This window comes from Orcinus orca, chromosome X, assembly GCF_937001465.1.
Source record: "Orcinus orca chromosome X, mOrcOrc1.1, whole genome shotgun sequence".
In the NCBI taxonomy this organism is placed as follows: Eukaryota; Metazoa; Chordata; class Mammalia; order Artiodactyla; family Delphinidae; genus Orcinus; species Orcinus orca.
Window position 1 is genome coordinate 43,673,392 of NC_064580.1, and position 16,779 is coordinate 43,690,170.

At 46.9% G+C, this 16,779-nt stretch overlaps 2 protein-coding genes and 1 long non-coding RNA gene across 5 annotated transcripts in view; 2 read left to right on the top strand and 1 right to left on the bottom strand.

Annotated features, from left to right (window-relative positions):
- GLOD5 (glyoxalase domain containing 5) lies at positions 1–9,611 on the top strand. The gene is given in 5 exon segments (XM_004282013.3): positions 1–63; positions 5,011–5,148; positions 8,144–8,262; positions 8,264–8,293; positions 9,294–9,611. Coding segments are annotated over 5 exon segments (480 nt in total). The 3' UTR covers positions 9,424–9,611.
- LOC105748652 (uncharacterized) overlaps positions 8,397–16,779 on the bottom strand; it is a 20,627-nt gene continuing 12,244 nt past the window's right edge. For 2 of the 3 annotated variants that reach the window (XR_007474690.1, XR_004478179.2), the window contains exons 4-6: positions 10,135–10,231; positions 9,941–10,041; positions 8,397–8,732 (exon numbers count right to left, since the gene is read on the bottom strand). This is a non-coding gene — a long non-coding RNA (uncharacterized LOC105748652). Of the gene's footprint in view, positions 8,733–9,940; positions 10,042–10,134; positions 10,232–16,448; positions 16,568–16,779 lie in introns of those variants that run through there. The other variant, XR_001120135.3, reaches the window with a different exon arrangement.
- GATA1 (GATA binding protein 1) overlaps positions 15,125–16,779 on the top strand; it is a 6,850-nt gene continuing 5,195 nt past the window's right edge. Inside the window, exon 1 of the mRNA XM_004281964.2 lies at positions 15,125–15,221. The gene's annotated coding sequence lies outside the window, so the exon portion shown is untranslated. The remainder of the gene's footprint in view (positions 15,222–16,779) is intronic.

Sequence of the window (16,779 nt, forward strand, 5' to 3'; positions counted from 1 at the left end):
ATGCTGCGCCATCTGCCCTCCAGGCTGCCAGCCAGGATGTGGAGCAGGATTTCGGAGAAGCAGGTGAACAGCGTGGCCCATGGGGGTCTGGGGCACTGGTATTGGCACCAAGGCTGGGCGTTCCCAGCCGGGCCTGGTAACCTGCTTCCCTTTCATGCGGGCTATCCCGGTGTGCTTTCATCCATTTTCCCGTCCTCTCTTCCTTCCTCTTTCTAAGACAAGCAGAGGGCAGCAGAGGGACACGGAAAGTCCCTGTTCTAACACACAGTCTGCCATCAGCACGTCTGCCAGGAGTGGGCTGCTGCTTCACTCGGCTCCCGGCTCCCTCGGGGCGGTTCCGGGGAGCCAGTTCAGCCAGGGCCATCTGGATGGGGTGGGGTGAGGCGGGGAGGGGCCAGGAAACAGCGCTGACCTTGAGGTTTGCTAGAAGAATTCCAGGGGTCCCTGGCACCCTGAAGGAGACTTTGAAGAGGACTTTGTTGAAAGATAGAAGCCTTCCCTGTGGAGGAGGCAGGAGGGAGAGAATCATATTTTGGATACTCTAGTTTATATATATTTACATGTATAATATACGTATATACACATACGGTTGTTGTGAGGAATAAAGTGGATTATATTTTGTGTAGTGCTTAGAACAAGGTTTGGCACACTGTAAGCTTAAGTGATTACTATGTCTTGCTGTGGAAAGGAAAAGCTGCCTGCCATTCCAGTAAACAATGAATGTTGCCTGCCCTCAAGCCATCAGCCACTGTACCCGCAGCGGTGAGCCCTGGAGGAATTTAGGACAGAGAAAAACAGGATACTGGCCCTAGATAGTTAACATGCATATCTGAGAAATGATTTCAATGAGCCCAGACTCTTGCATCTTCTCATACATAAAGCACTAAAATCATTAACTTGGAATGTCTGCTTTTTGTGATTAGCAGCAATCTTTTGATGTTTGACTACATGGTTGTTTTGGGGTTTTTTTTTCAGCAAAAATTCTTATATATCCAGGCTCCTCCCTTACCTCTTTGGGGCAGTTCCTGAGAGCTATCTGCGAGGCTGTCTCCTGGGCTACAGTCCTCAGTCCTCAGTAAGGTCCTGAGATAAAGCATAACCCGCAACTTTTAGGCTGTGCATTTTTCTTCAGTCATCTTTTTCAAAACCAGCCTCCCTAACCTCGCCTTGAAAACCTTGCATGATCTGGCCCTGTCTTCCCCTTCTCCTCCTGTCTCACTCTTGGATTCTAAGCCACATGGGCCTTCTTCCAGTTCCTTAAGAGAGCCAGCTTTGCTTACCCTTGAACTTGCAAGGATGGAGCTCTGCATCTGCAAAGCAGAATCCGGGGAGTGAATGAGCTAGCAGGGCATTGAATAATGGGAGGAGTAGGTTGAGCTGATTTCCAAAAACTGATCAAAGTTGGGGGATGTGGCTAAAGCAGTGCTTAGGGGAAATCTGTAGCTCTAAATGGCTATAGATCAGAAAAGTTGAAAATCAAGTACTTAAGATTTCATATCAGAGTCTGGAAAAGTAACAGCAAATTGAACCTGAGAAAGTGGAAGGAAGGAAATTATAAAGATAAGAGCAGAAACTGGTAAATTGGAAAACAAACATACAACAGAGAAAATCTATAAAGTCAAAAATTGGTTCCTTGAACAGATTAATAACCTATTAGTAATTTCTGTTTTTTCCTCTTAATAAATTAAGAGAAAAAGTATAGAATACCAATATCAGGACTGAAAAGGGAGTGCTATTATGAATCCTACAGACAGTAAAAGGTTAATAAGACTTTTTTAAACATATGACTTTATTTTCAATGAAGCCCAAACATCAGTCATTTTCTCATTCTACTGCTTCTGTGTTCATATGGATCCTCTATATCCATGAGGACAGCAGAACTCAGGAATTTTGCTAATGCCTCCTTCACTCATGAAAATAGAAAAGCATAGTACTTTTTTAAAGCTGGGGCTCAAGTGAAATCAACTGTTTAAAATGTAATGGTTTGAAATGGAATTGAACACAGTAGAATAGAACAGGATAAAATAGCATAGGGTGGAATGGTATAGCATGGTGGAATGGAATAGAATAGAATAGAATAGAAGTCAGATTTGTGCCAGGCACGGGGCCTAATTATTGTAGTAGATATTCATTAACTGAACAAATATTATTGAACATCTGCTAGTTGTCTGGGATTCAGTGGGGAACAAAACAGAAACCTCTGCTCTTACGAAGCTGATATTCTAATCAGGGAGACAGATATTAGCATGCGCAAAAGGCTTTGAGGCCCACACTGGTCAGAATGGCCATCATCAAAAAATCCACAAACAATAAATGACGGAGAGGATGTGGAGAAAAGGGAACCTTCCTACACTGTTGGTGGGAATGTAAATTGGTACAGCTACTATGGAGAACAGTATGAAGGTTCCTTAAAAAACTAAAAATAGAGCTACCATATGACCTAGCAATCCCACTCTTGGACATATTCCTGGAGAAAACCATAATTCAAAAAGATACATGCACCCCAATGTTCATTGCAGCACTATTTACAACAGCCAGGACACGGAAGCAACCTAAATGTCCATCAACAGATGAATGGATAAAGAAGTGTGGTACAGGTATACAATGGAATATTACTCAGCCATAAAATGGAACGAAATTGTGCCATTTGCAGAGACATGGATGGACCTAGAGACTGTTATACAGAGTGAAGTAAGTCACAAAGAGAAAAACAAATATCATATAATATTGTTTATATGTGGGGTCTAGGAAAATGGTATAGATGAACTTACTTGCAAAGCAGAAATAGAGACACAGATGTAGAGAACAAACGTATGGATACCAAGGGGGAAAGGGAGGGTGGAATGAACTGGGAGATTGGGATTGACATATATACACTACTATGTATAAAATAGATAACTAATGGGAACCTACTGTATAGCACAGGGAACTCTATTCAGTGTTCTGTGGTGACCTAAATGGGAAGGAAATCCAAAAAAGAAGGGATATATGTGTACATATAGCTGATTAACTTTGCTGTACAGCAGAAACTAACACAACATTGTAAAGCAACTATACTCCAATAAAAATTAATTTAAAAATAAGGGCCTGGGGGCTTCCCTCGTGGCGCAGTGGTTGAGAGTCCGCCTGCTGATGCAGGGGACATAGGTTCGTGTCCCGGTCCAGGAGGATCCCACATGCCGCGGAGCAGCTGGGCCCATGAGCCATGGCCGCTGAGCCTCCGCGTCCGGAGCCTGTGCTCCACAACAGGAGAGGCCACAACAGTGAGAGGTCCGCGTACCGCAAAAAAATAAAAATAAAAATAAAATAAGGGCCTAGGACTTCCCTGGTGGTGCAGTGGTTAAGAATCCGCTTGCCAATGCAGGGGACATGGGTTCGAGGCCTGGTCCGGGAAGATCCCACATGCCGCGGAGCAACTAAGCCCATGCACCACAACTACTGAGCCTGAGCTCTAGAGCCCGCGTGCCACAACTACTGAAGCCCGCGTGCCTAGAGCCTGTGCTCTGCAACAAGAGAAGCCACCACAATGAGAAGGCCGTGCACCACAACGAAGAGTAGCCCCCGCTCACCGCAACTAGAGAAAGCCCGCGCACAGCAACGAAGACCCAACGCAGCCAAAAATAAATAAATAAAATAAAAAATAAGGGCCTGAGGGCTAAAGGTACAAGGATGGCCTTTATGAGGAACAGGCAAAAGAACAATGTGGCTTGGAGTTCAAGAGCAATGGATGAGGCCGTAGAGATTGGGGGTCATGGTAGAGAGTCTGGAATTTTAACAAGATGACCATGACATCATCATCATCATTGTTAACTCTTACAGCACTTGCTATGTCAGGCATTGTCCTAAGCCCCCCCCTTTTTTTTGGTCACCCCCCTCACACACACACACCCCCACCAGCCTGTGGGATCTTAGTTCCCCGACCAGGGATCGAACCTGGGTCCCTGGCAGTGAGAGCGCTGAATCCTAACCACTGGACCACCAGGGAATTCCCCTCAACTCGTTTTTTTAAAATTGTTCACAGCAGTCCTATAAAACACATATAAAATCATGCCCACTTTCCAGAAGGGGAAACCAAGGCACAGAGAGTAAAATGTCAGTCTGGCTCCAGAATCTGTTATTTTAACCACTATACTCTGCAACTTATAGTGCACAGGCATCTTATAATCCTGTAGCAGATGAAATGTAAATATACAAATTACTAAAGAATGCGAATCAAGAGAAAGATCTGGGGATTCCCTGGTGGCGCAGTGGTTGGGGGTCCGCCTGCCGATGCGGGGGGCGCGGGTTCGTGCCCCGGTCTGGGGGGATCCCACGTGCCGCGGAGTGGCTGGGCCCGTGAGCCATGGCCGCTGGGCCTGCGCCTCCGGAGCCTGTGCTCTGCAGCGGGAGGGGCCGCAGCAGTGAGAGGCCCGCGTACTGCAAAAAAAAAAAAAAAAGAGAAAGATCTGGTGGGAGGTGTGCTGAAGGCAGGAAGTGAGGGGTGGGGCGGTGTGCCCTCCCACTGGGTGTCAAGGTTGATCTGTAGGCACACATGCCCAGAAACATTTATTGCATCTGAGATGCTCCCTTCTTGTCCTGTCCTCTGTTATCGTAACTGTAGAGTGAGAAAGGAGGGGACTGGGTTAAATTGGCCAATAAAGGGCTTGTACTCATGGGGTTGGGCCTCCTCTGTGTCTTATCATTGCTTACAAAAGAGATCAATTCCAGCTCAGGGAAAACAAGGGAGAGTTTGGTTTCGGTCTCCACTCCCCTATCTTCACCTCTATCCCTCTGGAAGGAGGAAAAGAACAAGAAAACAGTGGAGAGTGGTCATGGCAGACACATGGACTCTTATGAATCTACACATGAGCAATAAGTACTGAAGATTCCTCCCAGGACTTTCCCCTTGAAACGGGGGTAGAAGGAAGTATAGTCACCGAGAAGGTGAAAGGAGGTGGGGAGAAGGAAACACAGGAAACATGGGTGTGACTAGTGGCAGTGTGGTCTCTTCTCTTTTTTCTCTTTTTTTAGTCATGGAGGGACAACAGTCAGACCCCTTCCCTGTGTCTTATCCATAAACTTGACCACATTGTGATGACAGTAAAGAGCATCAAAGACACCTCTATGTTTTATTCTAAGATCCTGGGCATGGAGGTCATGACTTTCAAGGTAATCACTTCCCCAAATGCCAAATTGCAGGTGGGGTAAAACTTGATTATACTATTTTAAAAAGTAACTTAAAACTCCAAAGCGCACACACACACACACACACACACACACACACACACACACGAGAATCTGTGAGAAAAATTTAAAGGATCAATGGAGGAGATTCCAAACTCTGAATAGTAGGACTTCCAGAGAGAGAATGGAGAAAAAAGGAAGGGAAGAAATTACCATAGAATAATGCAAGAGAACTTTCCAGTCTTTATATGGAAAGGGTTAACTGAGTTATCTGGCACACTGACACCTAGATATGTTCCTATGAAATTACAGAACATCAAAATAAAAACAAATCTCCTAGAAGCTTTCAGAGAGGTTAAAAAGAAAAGTAGTTCAACTACAAAGGAAAAGGAAATATGCAGATTTCAGATTTCCCAAGAGTCAGAGACCAGAAGACAATTGAAGAACAACTTCAAGATTCTGAGGGAAAACATTTCAACCTAGAATTCTGTGACCAAGCTATTAATCAAGGTGAGTACAGAATGAAACATTCTTAGACATAAAAAGATGCAGAAACTTTGTCTACTTGCTTTGAAAATTACTTGAGAATATGCTATATCAAAATGAGTGCTTAATCCAGGAAAAAGAAAGACATAAAAGTCAGGACACCGTGGATCCCAAGAGGAAGATCCAGAAAGATACCTAGAAAACAATCAGTCCAGTTTGGATCAGAAGGAAAGGTCTCAAGAAAAAGAGCTTCAAGGTAAAAAGGAGGTTTCCAGAGATTGACTACAATCCTTGAGAATTTGGAACTTCAAAAGTGGGAGATGCACAGACACTGAATGTGTCTTAAACTGAAGGGGCCCATGGAATGGCAAACAGGGTAAAAAATGTAAAACTAACACAGAATGCTATGCATAAAAATAGAATTATGCAATATCAGACTGGATATATACATAGCAAGACAGACAGCTCTTAAAAGATCATGCTGAATGAAAAATGAAGAAGCCAAATCAGGTCTATAGCATGGTACCATTTATAACACACACACATAAAAAAATACACTTTTTACAATAACTTATGAAAAACCAAAGGATGAACATCAAACACATTAAAATCATTGCCCAGGGTGGGGACAGGAATGAAGAATGGAGATAAAAAGATTAAACATACAAATAAAACTAGAGAAGGGTCTTGCGTGGCCCAACAATGATAGTGAGGCATATGAAGCCTCAACCCCCGTTATTTGGACACACTTGAGTGAAATTTCAGTACATCTAGGATCAAGAAAAGTCCTAAGAGCTGCAGTAGTGGAGGGTGGGTGCGTCATCTATAAAAAGAATGAAAAACAGATTAACATCAGACTTCTTATCAGCAATACCAGATTCAGGAAGACAACAAAGCCACATATTTAAAAGGCTGTGAGGGGACTTCCCTGGTGGTCCAGCAGTTAAGACTCTGCACTTCCAATGCAGAGGGCCCGGGTTTGATCCCTGGTCAGGGAACTAGATCTCACATGCATGCCGCAACTAAGAGCCTGTATGCCACAACTGAAAAAAAAGATCCTGCACGCTGCAGCTAAGACCTGGCACAGCCAAATAAATAAATATTTTTTAAAAAAATAAAAAAATAGGGACTTCCCTGGTGGCGCAGTGGTTAAGAATCCATCTGCCAATGAAGGCAACATGGGTTCGATCCCTGGTCCAGGAAGATCCCACGTGCCGCGGAGCAACTAAGCCCGTGCACCACAACTACTGAGCTTGCGCTCTAGAGCCCGTGAGCCACAACTACTGAGCCCGAGTGCTGCAACTACTGAAGCCTGCGTGCTGCAACTACTGCGCGTGCCTAGAGCCTGCGCACTGCATAGAAGAGTAGACCCCACTCAACACAACTAGAGAAAGCCCCAACACAGCAATGAAGACCCAAAATAAATAAATAAAATACATTTATTTTAAAAAGTAAAATATTAAAATTTTTAAATAAAAAATAAAAGGCTGCAGGAAAATAACCTACAACCTCAAATTCTATACTCAGCCGAACTATCATTCAAGTGAAATAAAGTCATTTTCTGATAGAATGGATGTAGTATCCATCATGGTGAGATGAAAGGGACATAAAATGATTTTTTAAAAAATGGCAGAAGTTGAGAGGCACAGGAGAGGGAGGCAGGATGAAGAGGATAGTCGGGCCAATGAGATACTATGTTCGTCCATCAAAACATAAAGACGAAAGTGGGTTATTTTAAAATTGTAAAGGAACCAAAAGACGAGCTAAAACCGATGACAGAATTTCGTTGGGAGGGGTAGTAATGTGGATGAGCTAAATTCTCATTTATCTTAACAGGGAAAGGATAGAAAATGTCTGAAGTTGCTAAATCAAGACATAGTGGCACATCAGTTAGGGATTGTTTGGAGGCATGTGGGAGAAAATTTAACTACCAGCGGGTTAAATAAAATAGAGTTTTCTTTTTCTCTCATTCAACAATCAGTCCAGAGGTAGGCAGGAAGGGCTCGGGCAGTGGCTGGAAGGAGGAAGTGAGTGGGCAAAAAGCATCAGCTTAGTGGGGTGGGGAGGTTCCCAGATGCACTGCTCACAGCCTCTGCGGACATCTCATCGTCTCGTCTTACATGGTCACCCAGCAAGGAATGCTGGGAAATGCAGGTTTTTAAAGCTGGGTGTACAATAAACCCCACTGAAACTTGGGTTGTGTTTAAAAGAAAAGGGGAGAAATGTATATTAAGTAGACAGATTGCAGTCTCTGCCATGGGTAGTATAAACATATTATTTGGAGGTATGGAAATAATTTCCAGAAGAAACATATACACACGTTGAAAGCAGTTTGCCTCTAGGGAATGAGACAAGTGTGGGACAACGGGCTGCTGTTTTTCATCAAAAACCTTGTTCTACTTTTTATTTTTTAACCTTGTTGGGGTAGGTAGGGGGCTTTGCCTCACACTCATCTTGGAGGTTTAGTTCCAGGTTGTTTTCTCTCCCCAAATAGGGAGACCAGAAAGCATTGTGTTTTGGAGACCAGAAATTTAACCTCCATGAGGCGGGAAAGGAATTTGAACCCAAAGCCGCTCACCCAGTCCCTGGCTCCCTGGATATATGCTTGATCACAGCCTTCGAAGGAAATGGTCCAGCACCTCGCGGTGAGTCAGACTTCCATCCTCTTTTGAGAAAGCTGCTGCAGATGCAGTGAAAACAGAAGCATGACTCAAACTTCAGACATAACAGGTTTCATCACATCCAGATAAGATCTATGCACAATTGTTTATTCACTATTTTTATTGACATCATTTTTCCCTGTAAGCAAATGTATTTTTTTAAAATAAACTTATTTTATTTATTTTTGGCTGTGTTGGGTCTTCGTTGCAGCGCGTGGGCTTCTCATTGTGGTGGCTTCTCTTGTTGCGGAGCACGGGCTCTAGGCATGCAGGCTTCAGTAGTTGCAGCACACGGGCTCAGTCGTTGTGGCTCGCAGACTCTAGAGCACAGCCTCAGTAGTTGTGGAGTACAGGCTTAGGAGGATCTTCCCAGACCAGAGATCGAACCCATGTCCCCTGCATTGGCAGGCGGATTCTCAACCACTGCGACACCAGGGAAGCCCACAAATGTATTTTAAAAGAAAACTTTACATCACCCTTGTGAAAAAAATTATACCTAAACTCTATTTATATAAATACATTTATGTAAAAAGAAAATGTTCAACCAAGTAAATGAAAACCCATTATATCTTGGCATAAAGGGGAGGTAACTGTAAAAACAAACAGCTATAAAAGCATCACAATGCCATTAGATTATAGCCACTTCCATTGCCCCACTCTCTGGGCCTGACAAATTTAGATGTGGCAAGTGGTTAAGGACTTCGCATCCACCAGAGACTTTCCTCTTTGTATAATCAGAGGACTGAAAGAGGATTGAAGAGGGAATAATTTCTGACTCACTGTTATTTAATTTAGTGTCCTTGTAATACTTAAAATGATTTCATTTGAAGGGGTCATTTGTTCTCCTTTTGGGGAACACAGATTGAGGTATTAAATACACTTCATGCAAATTGACCTGGACTGCTTTGGAAAATATCAGTGAAAAAGTCTGGTTTGGAAGGAACCAAACCAGACTTTTTTGGTTTGTTCTCTCCTCCCATTTTTGGTTTGTGATGTCCCCATTGAGGAGGGTCCAGTCCCCAGCATGGGGGAAAAAGGGGGCAAAAGTATGTCCATCTACTTCCAAGACCCTGACAGAAACCTCACTGAGGTGTCCAACTACATCTCCTTGTGATGGAGGCTAGCTCTCTGCCATCTTGTCTCCTGCTATGTCGCCCTTTCCCTTCCTTCCTGCAAACCCTCGCCCAGGCCCAGAAACCTCTAAGAACTGAGGACTTAGGCACTTCACACATCTTGCTGGAAGATCTGAGGCAGGTTTGGGACCAACATGTCTGAGTGTCCTCCATCCAAGCTGCCCCAATAAATTAATAACTTTCAATTAATATGAGCTCTTCATTAATTACTGTTTCAGCTTTATGTATGGGTGTTTGTCTAGGACGTGAGGTCTCTGAGCTCTCTGGGGGTCAGTGACCAGGGTATGACATCGTTGAGGACCAAATTTAGGGTCATCGCCTTCGGATTCAAGGCCCCTGACAGATTTCTCCTTGTCAGTGAGCCCATCCTTTTTCACCCTTTTTGATTCATCTCATTCCTTCCAAGTGCTGCCTGCTGTTTCCTCCACCACATTGGCTTGACTGAACCCCAAGATCTCTGTGATTCCCATGGGGACTTCACAGCCCAGATGATACTACCTCGTCCTGGAGCGCCTTAGCTGGTCTCATCCCCGGGGAATGTGGCACTTTCTACCTTTGGATCTGGTACATTCAGACTCATCTCAACTGAGGCTCAGCTCCTGACAGAGTAGACAGATGGGACAAGAACAAATTTCCTCTGTTTCTGTTCCCTTCCCCCACCATTTACTCAGTCAACCAACCAATAAACATACATTGAGCACCTACTGCGTGCTTGGCCCTGTTCCAGGCATTGGAGACACAGTGTTGAACAGAAGAGATAAGCACATCTATGTTTGTGGAGCTGCCATTCTAGTGGGAGAGACAGAAAAGAAATAATATTAAGTAAGGAAAATATCAAGGGTGTTAGAGGATAAGTGCTTTGGAGAAAAAGAAAATATGGAAAAGTGGTGACACAGATAAAAATCACTGGGGCAGTTTCCAATGTGTAATGGGATGGTCAGGGGAAACCTCACTAAGGAGACATTTGAGCACAGACCTGAAGAGATGAGGGAGGGAGCCACGCCAATAGCTGGAGGAAGAGCATACCAGGCAGAGAGTACAGCCAGTACAAAGGCCCTGAGGCATGAAGGGGCCGTGGCTAATATGTGTGAGGAACAGCGAGGAGGAGGCTGTGCAGCAGAGCAGAGTGAGTGAGGGGGAGCGGCAGGAGGTGAGGTGGGAGAAGTGGAGGCACAGATCACGTGGGGCCTCACGGGCCATGGAGAGGACTCTGGGTTTTACTCTGAATGACAGGGGAGCCGCAGGAGGGTCTTGAGCAGAGGAGGTCCATGATCTGACTTAGGATTTAACAGGCTTCCTCTGGCTGCTGTGAGGAAAATAGACTGCAGGGTTGAGGGTGGAAGCTGGGGGACCCTGAGGAGGAGGCCACTGCAGTGGTCCAGGTGAGCGATCCTGGTGCTGGCAGGGGAGGTGATAAAAAAAAATGGTTAGATTCTGGAGATACTCTGAAGACGGAGACTGGATGAGTTCACCAAGAGAGAAAATGTCAACTAGAGAAGAGGCCCAGGGACATTTAGAGTTCTGGAACAAGAGGAGGAAACAGCAAATGAGGCCGGAAAAGAGGAAAGGGGAGAGTACGGTCCCTGAGCAAATAAGAGACGGAAGAAGGAGTACATATGAGGATCTCCTGGAGGTGAGGGAGCCCCTAGTCCTGTGGACTCTGGTCTCTATAAACAGTCTCCAGGTGGTAGTTCAGCCATGCCCTCTGAGTAAACTCCCAGGGAGCCCCCAAAATGTTGGGAATAGAGGATGGTTAAGGATGTGAGTTTCAGCACACGAAAGGCTTTGCCAAAGGCTGCAGCAGGTTTCCTGCCTATTTTTACAAAACAGCTTGTCTTGGACCCAGATGTTATATGCCTAGAGATAGATGATTTATGGAAGGAAGGAAGGAAAGAATGGAAGGGAGGAAAGAAGGAAGGAAGGGCAGCAAATGGGTGGATAAATGAATGGGTAGGTGGATGGGTGGATGGATAGATGGTTGAGTAGGTGGATGGATGGATAGACTGGTATCCCCTGCCCCAGGAAAAAACTCTTCCACGTGTGTGTGGAGAGAAAGACATATGAGTTTGTAAGTTACAGGTTTGCTGTAATAAGAAAAAGACTGAAAACAACCCAGATGTCCATCAGCAGATGAATGGTTAACCAGACTATAGTATATCGATTCCATGGACTATTACTTGGCAATAAAAGGGAATGAACTTATGAGGCCATCATTACTTCATACCAAAACCAAAGACATAATTAGAAAAGACAACTATAGACCAGTATCTCTTTTGAATATAGATACAAAAATCTTCAACAAAATACTAGTAAATAGAATTCAGTAACATATAAAAGGATTATACACCATGACCAAGTAGGATTTAGACAAGAATAATCCAAATGCCATGGGCTTGGACCAAGCTCTGGAGCCCCAGAAGATGCCAGGAGGGAGGGAACAAGTCAGGGAAGGCTTCCGGGAAGAGAGGGGAAGAAAGGCCGTTGGGGCTGAGTCTCAAATGGAGGCCTGATGGAAAGGATGCTTGGCCCAAACACCCACCCCCACCCCTGCCCCCACCCTCGTCGGTCTCCCCCAAAGCCTGGCCTGGCCCTGCCGATTCCCTTATCTGCCCACTCCCAGCTGCCTCCCTGCTGGCTGAACTGCCGCCACAGGCTTCTGGGCCTATGCCCCCTCCACAGGGATGGGGGAGGGAATGGAGTGAGGCCTGGCCTCAGAGCCACAGGGTTTTGGCCCTTGATGGAGGCAGAGCCCTGAGGCCCCCACTCCCCACCCTTTACTTCCCTTCCTGAGCCCTTTCTCTGCTCCAGTTATGAAGAAATGGACTGTAGGTCCAGCAGCCAAACCCTTGTCTGAGACATGCCTCCAGCCTGCCCTTCCCAAGGGGGGGCAGCTTTCCCTACCTCATCCCAACATTGCAACCGCTATTTCTAGTAATAGTAACAATGAGGAGAGTTACCACTACAGAGCTCACCATTTATGGCGTGCAGGCAGGCCCTGTGTTGAGTGGCCTTTCAACAACATTTGAGGTGGATTCTATGATTATACCCATTTTCCAGGCAAAGAAACTAAGGCTCAGAGGGTGGCCTCCCCAGGAATCATGCAACAAATCAGTCAGAGCTGAGACAAGAACCCAGGGCCTTAGACGAACATCATTTCTCTGCACCTACTCCCAGTCTAGAAGATGGGGGCAATTATATGCACTTATACCACAAGGACCTGGTGAGAATAGGATAAAATTATGCATGAAGAACATTTAGCACAGTGCCTGAGGTGGCAGGGCAAAATAATGCTGCTGTTGTTATTATATTAATGCTAGGAAAAGTATTAGTATCAGAATTATTATTATTATTACCATTAGCGTTGTTGATAGAATTAAAATGAATATTAGTTCTAGAATTAGTATTAATATTCATAAAGTACTCGTGTTAGATTACAGTTAGTATTATTATTACTGTCACTATGAAAACTAGCATTAGTGCTCATATCAATATTAGAATAGTAGTAATTAGAATTAGTACTGGTATTGGTGCCAGCATATTATTAGCATTAGTACTAGAATTAGTAGTAGTGCTGATAAAAAAGGGCCAAATACTATCCTTCGTATACAGTAGGTACTCAATGAATAAATAAGAATACTTAATATTTATTGAGATTTCAGAATCAAATGAGTTAAAATCACTTAATGGATTAAATCTCATTTAGTCACCCTAATCACCCTATGGAGTAGCCGCTATTATTACCCCATCTCTTCAGATGAGGAACTGAGGTCCAGAGGGGACAGTAACTCACCCAAGGCCACACGCCAGTCGGTGATAAGGGCAGCCTATAAATGAGGGTGGACTGGCTCCAGAGTGGATGTCCTGAAACCATCGCCACTTGAGTCAGAGGAGTCTTTGTCCTTGTTCTTACTGACAAGGGCTTGGCACAGAGTGGGGCACAGAGCAGGAGCTCAATAAATGGCCTTGCTCTCTTTCCTCCTCAAATCTCCCATTTTGCATATGAGGACACTGAGGCCCAGAGAGGTAAGATGAGGATGGTAAACTCCCTCTGGGGTGGGCCAGTGACTGAGCAGACCCTACTGACCCAGGGCTCCATCCTTGCCCTCTGCCCTTGGTGGGTCTCAGTCTCCTCATCTACAGAATGGGTGGTCAGGGGAGCTCCCTGTCCCATGGAGTCCCAGGGCCATTGACTGGTTAGTCTTACCCACTACAGGGACCCAAGTTGGACACCTACTGCATACATGTGTGTTCAATGATTTTACATGGGGAAAGTGCCCAGAACAGGCCAGGCACAGGTCTGTGTCAGCAATGAGACACTGGTCCTTGTCACCGTTGTTACTATTTGGGGGAGGCAGGACAGGGCAACAAGGGGGGGACTGAGGCGCAGGGGTCCAGTGACTCTCTGGAGGTCCCTCTCAGCAAGTTGAGGGCAGAGCCACAGGCCACATGGGTCCACATCAATCCACACCCCTCCCACCCCACCCTGGCACCATCTGCCCAGGGCATACCCCAGGCTGCTACCTGGGGTCTCATGGACTTCCTCTCAGACTCTCTGTTTCTGAATCTCTGTCTCTGTCCCCCTCTCTACATCATCTTTTTCTCCCTTCTCAGTTTCTCCACCTGTATCCTTGGCCTCTGTCACTTTCAGGCTTTATCTTTCCCCTTCTGTCCATCTCTACCTGCCTCCCGCTCTCTTTGCCCCTCTTTCTATCTGTCCGTAACTGTCTCCGGCTCTCTCTGTGCATCTCTCACCCTTCTGTCTCTCATTCCTTTCTGTGCCCTCTGTCTCCTCCCAGCTCTAGGTCTCTTTCTCTCTGTTTATCTGCATCTCCCCATTCCCATCTCTCTGTCTCTCTGCCTCTCTCCCTTCTCTATCCCTTCAATCCTCCTTCCCTTCCCCCACCCTATCCTACTCAAGGGTCCACAGAGGAACCAGCCCCAAGTCCCACCTGTTTCCCGCCTCCAACGCCGCATGGCGGGCGAGAAGTTGAGGCCGCTGTCCCTGGGTGTCCCCCACCGAGCCCCGCCCCCCATCCCAAGACAGCCTGTTACCACCGCGGAGCCAACAGCCACACTGGCCTCCATCTGATAAGACTTATCTGCTGCCCCAGGGCAGGCCGGAGCTGGCGTAAGCCCCAAGTGGGGCGCTGAGTGAATGTGCGCCTCTGCCTCCCGCCAGTCCTGGCCTGGTCCCCAGGGTGGGCCTGGGTCCTGAAGATGTCCCACGGACATCTTGATTCAAATTCCCACCAAACCTCTTTGAGCCTCATTCTTGTCACCTGCAAAATGGGTACAGTCACATACCTCCTCTCCCTTTGGCCAGGAAGACACATACATAAGGGCCCAGCCCACACTTGGCTAAGCACACAGTAGGGGCTTTACAAACACTCACTGAAAAGCCCAGAGAGGTCATGAAACCACATCTGCTATTTTCATTTTATCTTGGCTTCAGCCTATTTTGTTTGGCTGGACACTGAAATCCACAGAAGCCCAAGTCAAACAGGGTCCAAGAATCCATGAGGTGGGCAGGTGGGGTGGAGGAAGGCCCCCACTGCCCAAGAGGTGCCCCACCAGGAGGGGGGCCCGCCCCCTCCCCTGGCCCGCCCCACCCACTGGGGCACCAGCCACTCCCTGGGGAGGAGGGAGGAGGGAGAGGGGAGGGAGGGAGGGAAGGAGGAAGGGAGCCTCAAAGGCCAAGGCCAGCCAGGACACCCCCTGGGATCACACTGAGCTCGCCACATCCCCAAAGCAGCTGAACCCTCCGCACCAACCAGCCCAGGTCAGTCTCAGCCCTTCAAGAGCCCCCAGCAAGGCAAAGCCTGGGCCTGCTGCCCCTTACTTCAAGGCTATTCCCCCAGCTTGCTCTAGGCTCCCCAACCCACCACTGGTCCCCAAAGTGTCTACCACCCCTGAATCCCCTGACAGCTCCTCCAGACCACCTCTGTCTTTCCAATCCCCATCTCTACCCCAAATCTACTCCCCAAACCCCACCTCTCTCTGCCCTGCCTCCCATCCACTCCTTCCAAGGTATCTATGCTCCCCCGATCCCTTAAGTCTGCCCACCATACCCCACCTCTGACCCCTGAAACATGCTTTCATCCTGCCAAATCCTACCTCTGCCCCAAATCTGACTTTCACTCGCCCAAACTTGTCTCTGTCTCTGAATTCTCCACAAAGGCTCACTCTTGTCCCCCCATACCTATTTCTGCTCCCCAAGCCCTTGTCTACTCCACAACATCCTTGTCTCTGCCCCCAATCCTCTCTGATGCCCCAAACCTGTCTCTGGCCTGCCAAACCCTAGCTCCACGCTCTTACCCCCATCTCCACCTCTCAAACCCCATATTTCTTCCCTGTGACTTCTCTCTGATCCCCTAAAACCATCTCTGCCCCAACCCTTTGTCACTCCAAACACCAAGTCTACCCCCCCAAAATCTGTTCTGTCACATGAATCCTCATGTCTGCCTTCCCTAAACCCCATCCTAGCCCCCAAATATTTTTGTGTCCCCCCAGGTGTCCTCTCTGGCCCCAACTCTTTCTGTACTCCAATTTTATCTCTGTTCTCAAACTCCTCCTGTGCTCCCATAGGCCATCTCTAATCATCAGACACATTTCTGCCTGCCTGTCCAAATTCCACCTCCGCTCCCCTCAGACTTGGACCCTCAGACTTTTCCATGACTCTTGGAATCCACCCCGACCCCTAAACTACATCTCCAGCTTCTCAACTTTCTCTCAAACTTTGGCTCTGATCCCCAACCCTGTCTCTGCTTTCCCAACTTATTTCTGATCCCCAAATGGGACCTTTCAAGCAGATCCTTCTCTGCTCCTCAAACCCATATCTGCTTACCCCAAACTCCACAGCTGTTCTCCAAACTCTGACTCCTCACCCCCATACCTAATCCTCAAACTCCACCTCAAACTCTCCCAAGAGTTATCTGCCCCCATATCCCAGCTCTGCTCCCTTCAGTCCCGAGGGACCCTCCCTTGAGGGCTGGGATAGGGACGTTACCTGGGGTGAGGGGCTGGGCGGAAGGAGAGTTGAGGGTGCCGGCCTGCTGCCTGCTGCCCGTTGGGGCAGCACTTACTCTAGTGGGGCAGCTGATAAGGAGCTTTCATATCCCCCAGCCTCGAGATAAACTTTATCTCTGTCTGGAGAGTGATAACTGGGGGTGGCGGGGCTGGGCCCCTGCCATGGGAGGGGTGGGCAGTCCTGGACCCACCAAGGTACAAGGTGCAGGGACGGGGGGCAGTGTAGCTGGAGGGAGATTGGGGGTGGTGGTGAGGTGAGAATGAGGGTATAAAGGAAGAGTGGTGATAGAGACAAAAAGAGTAAGAGACAA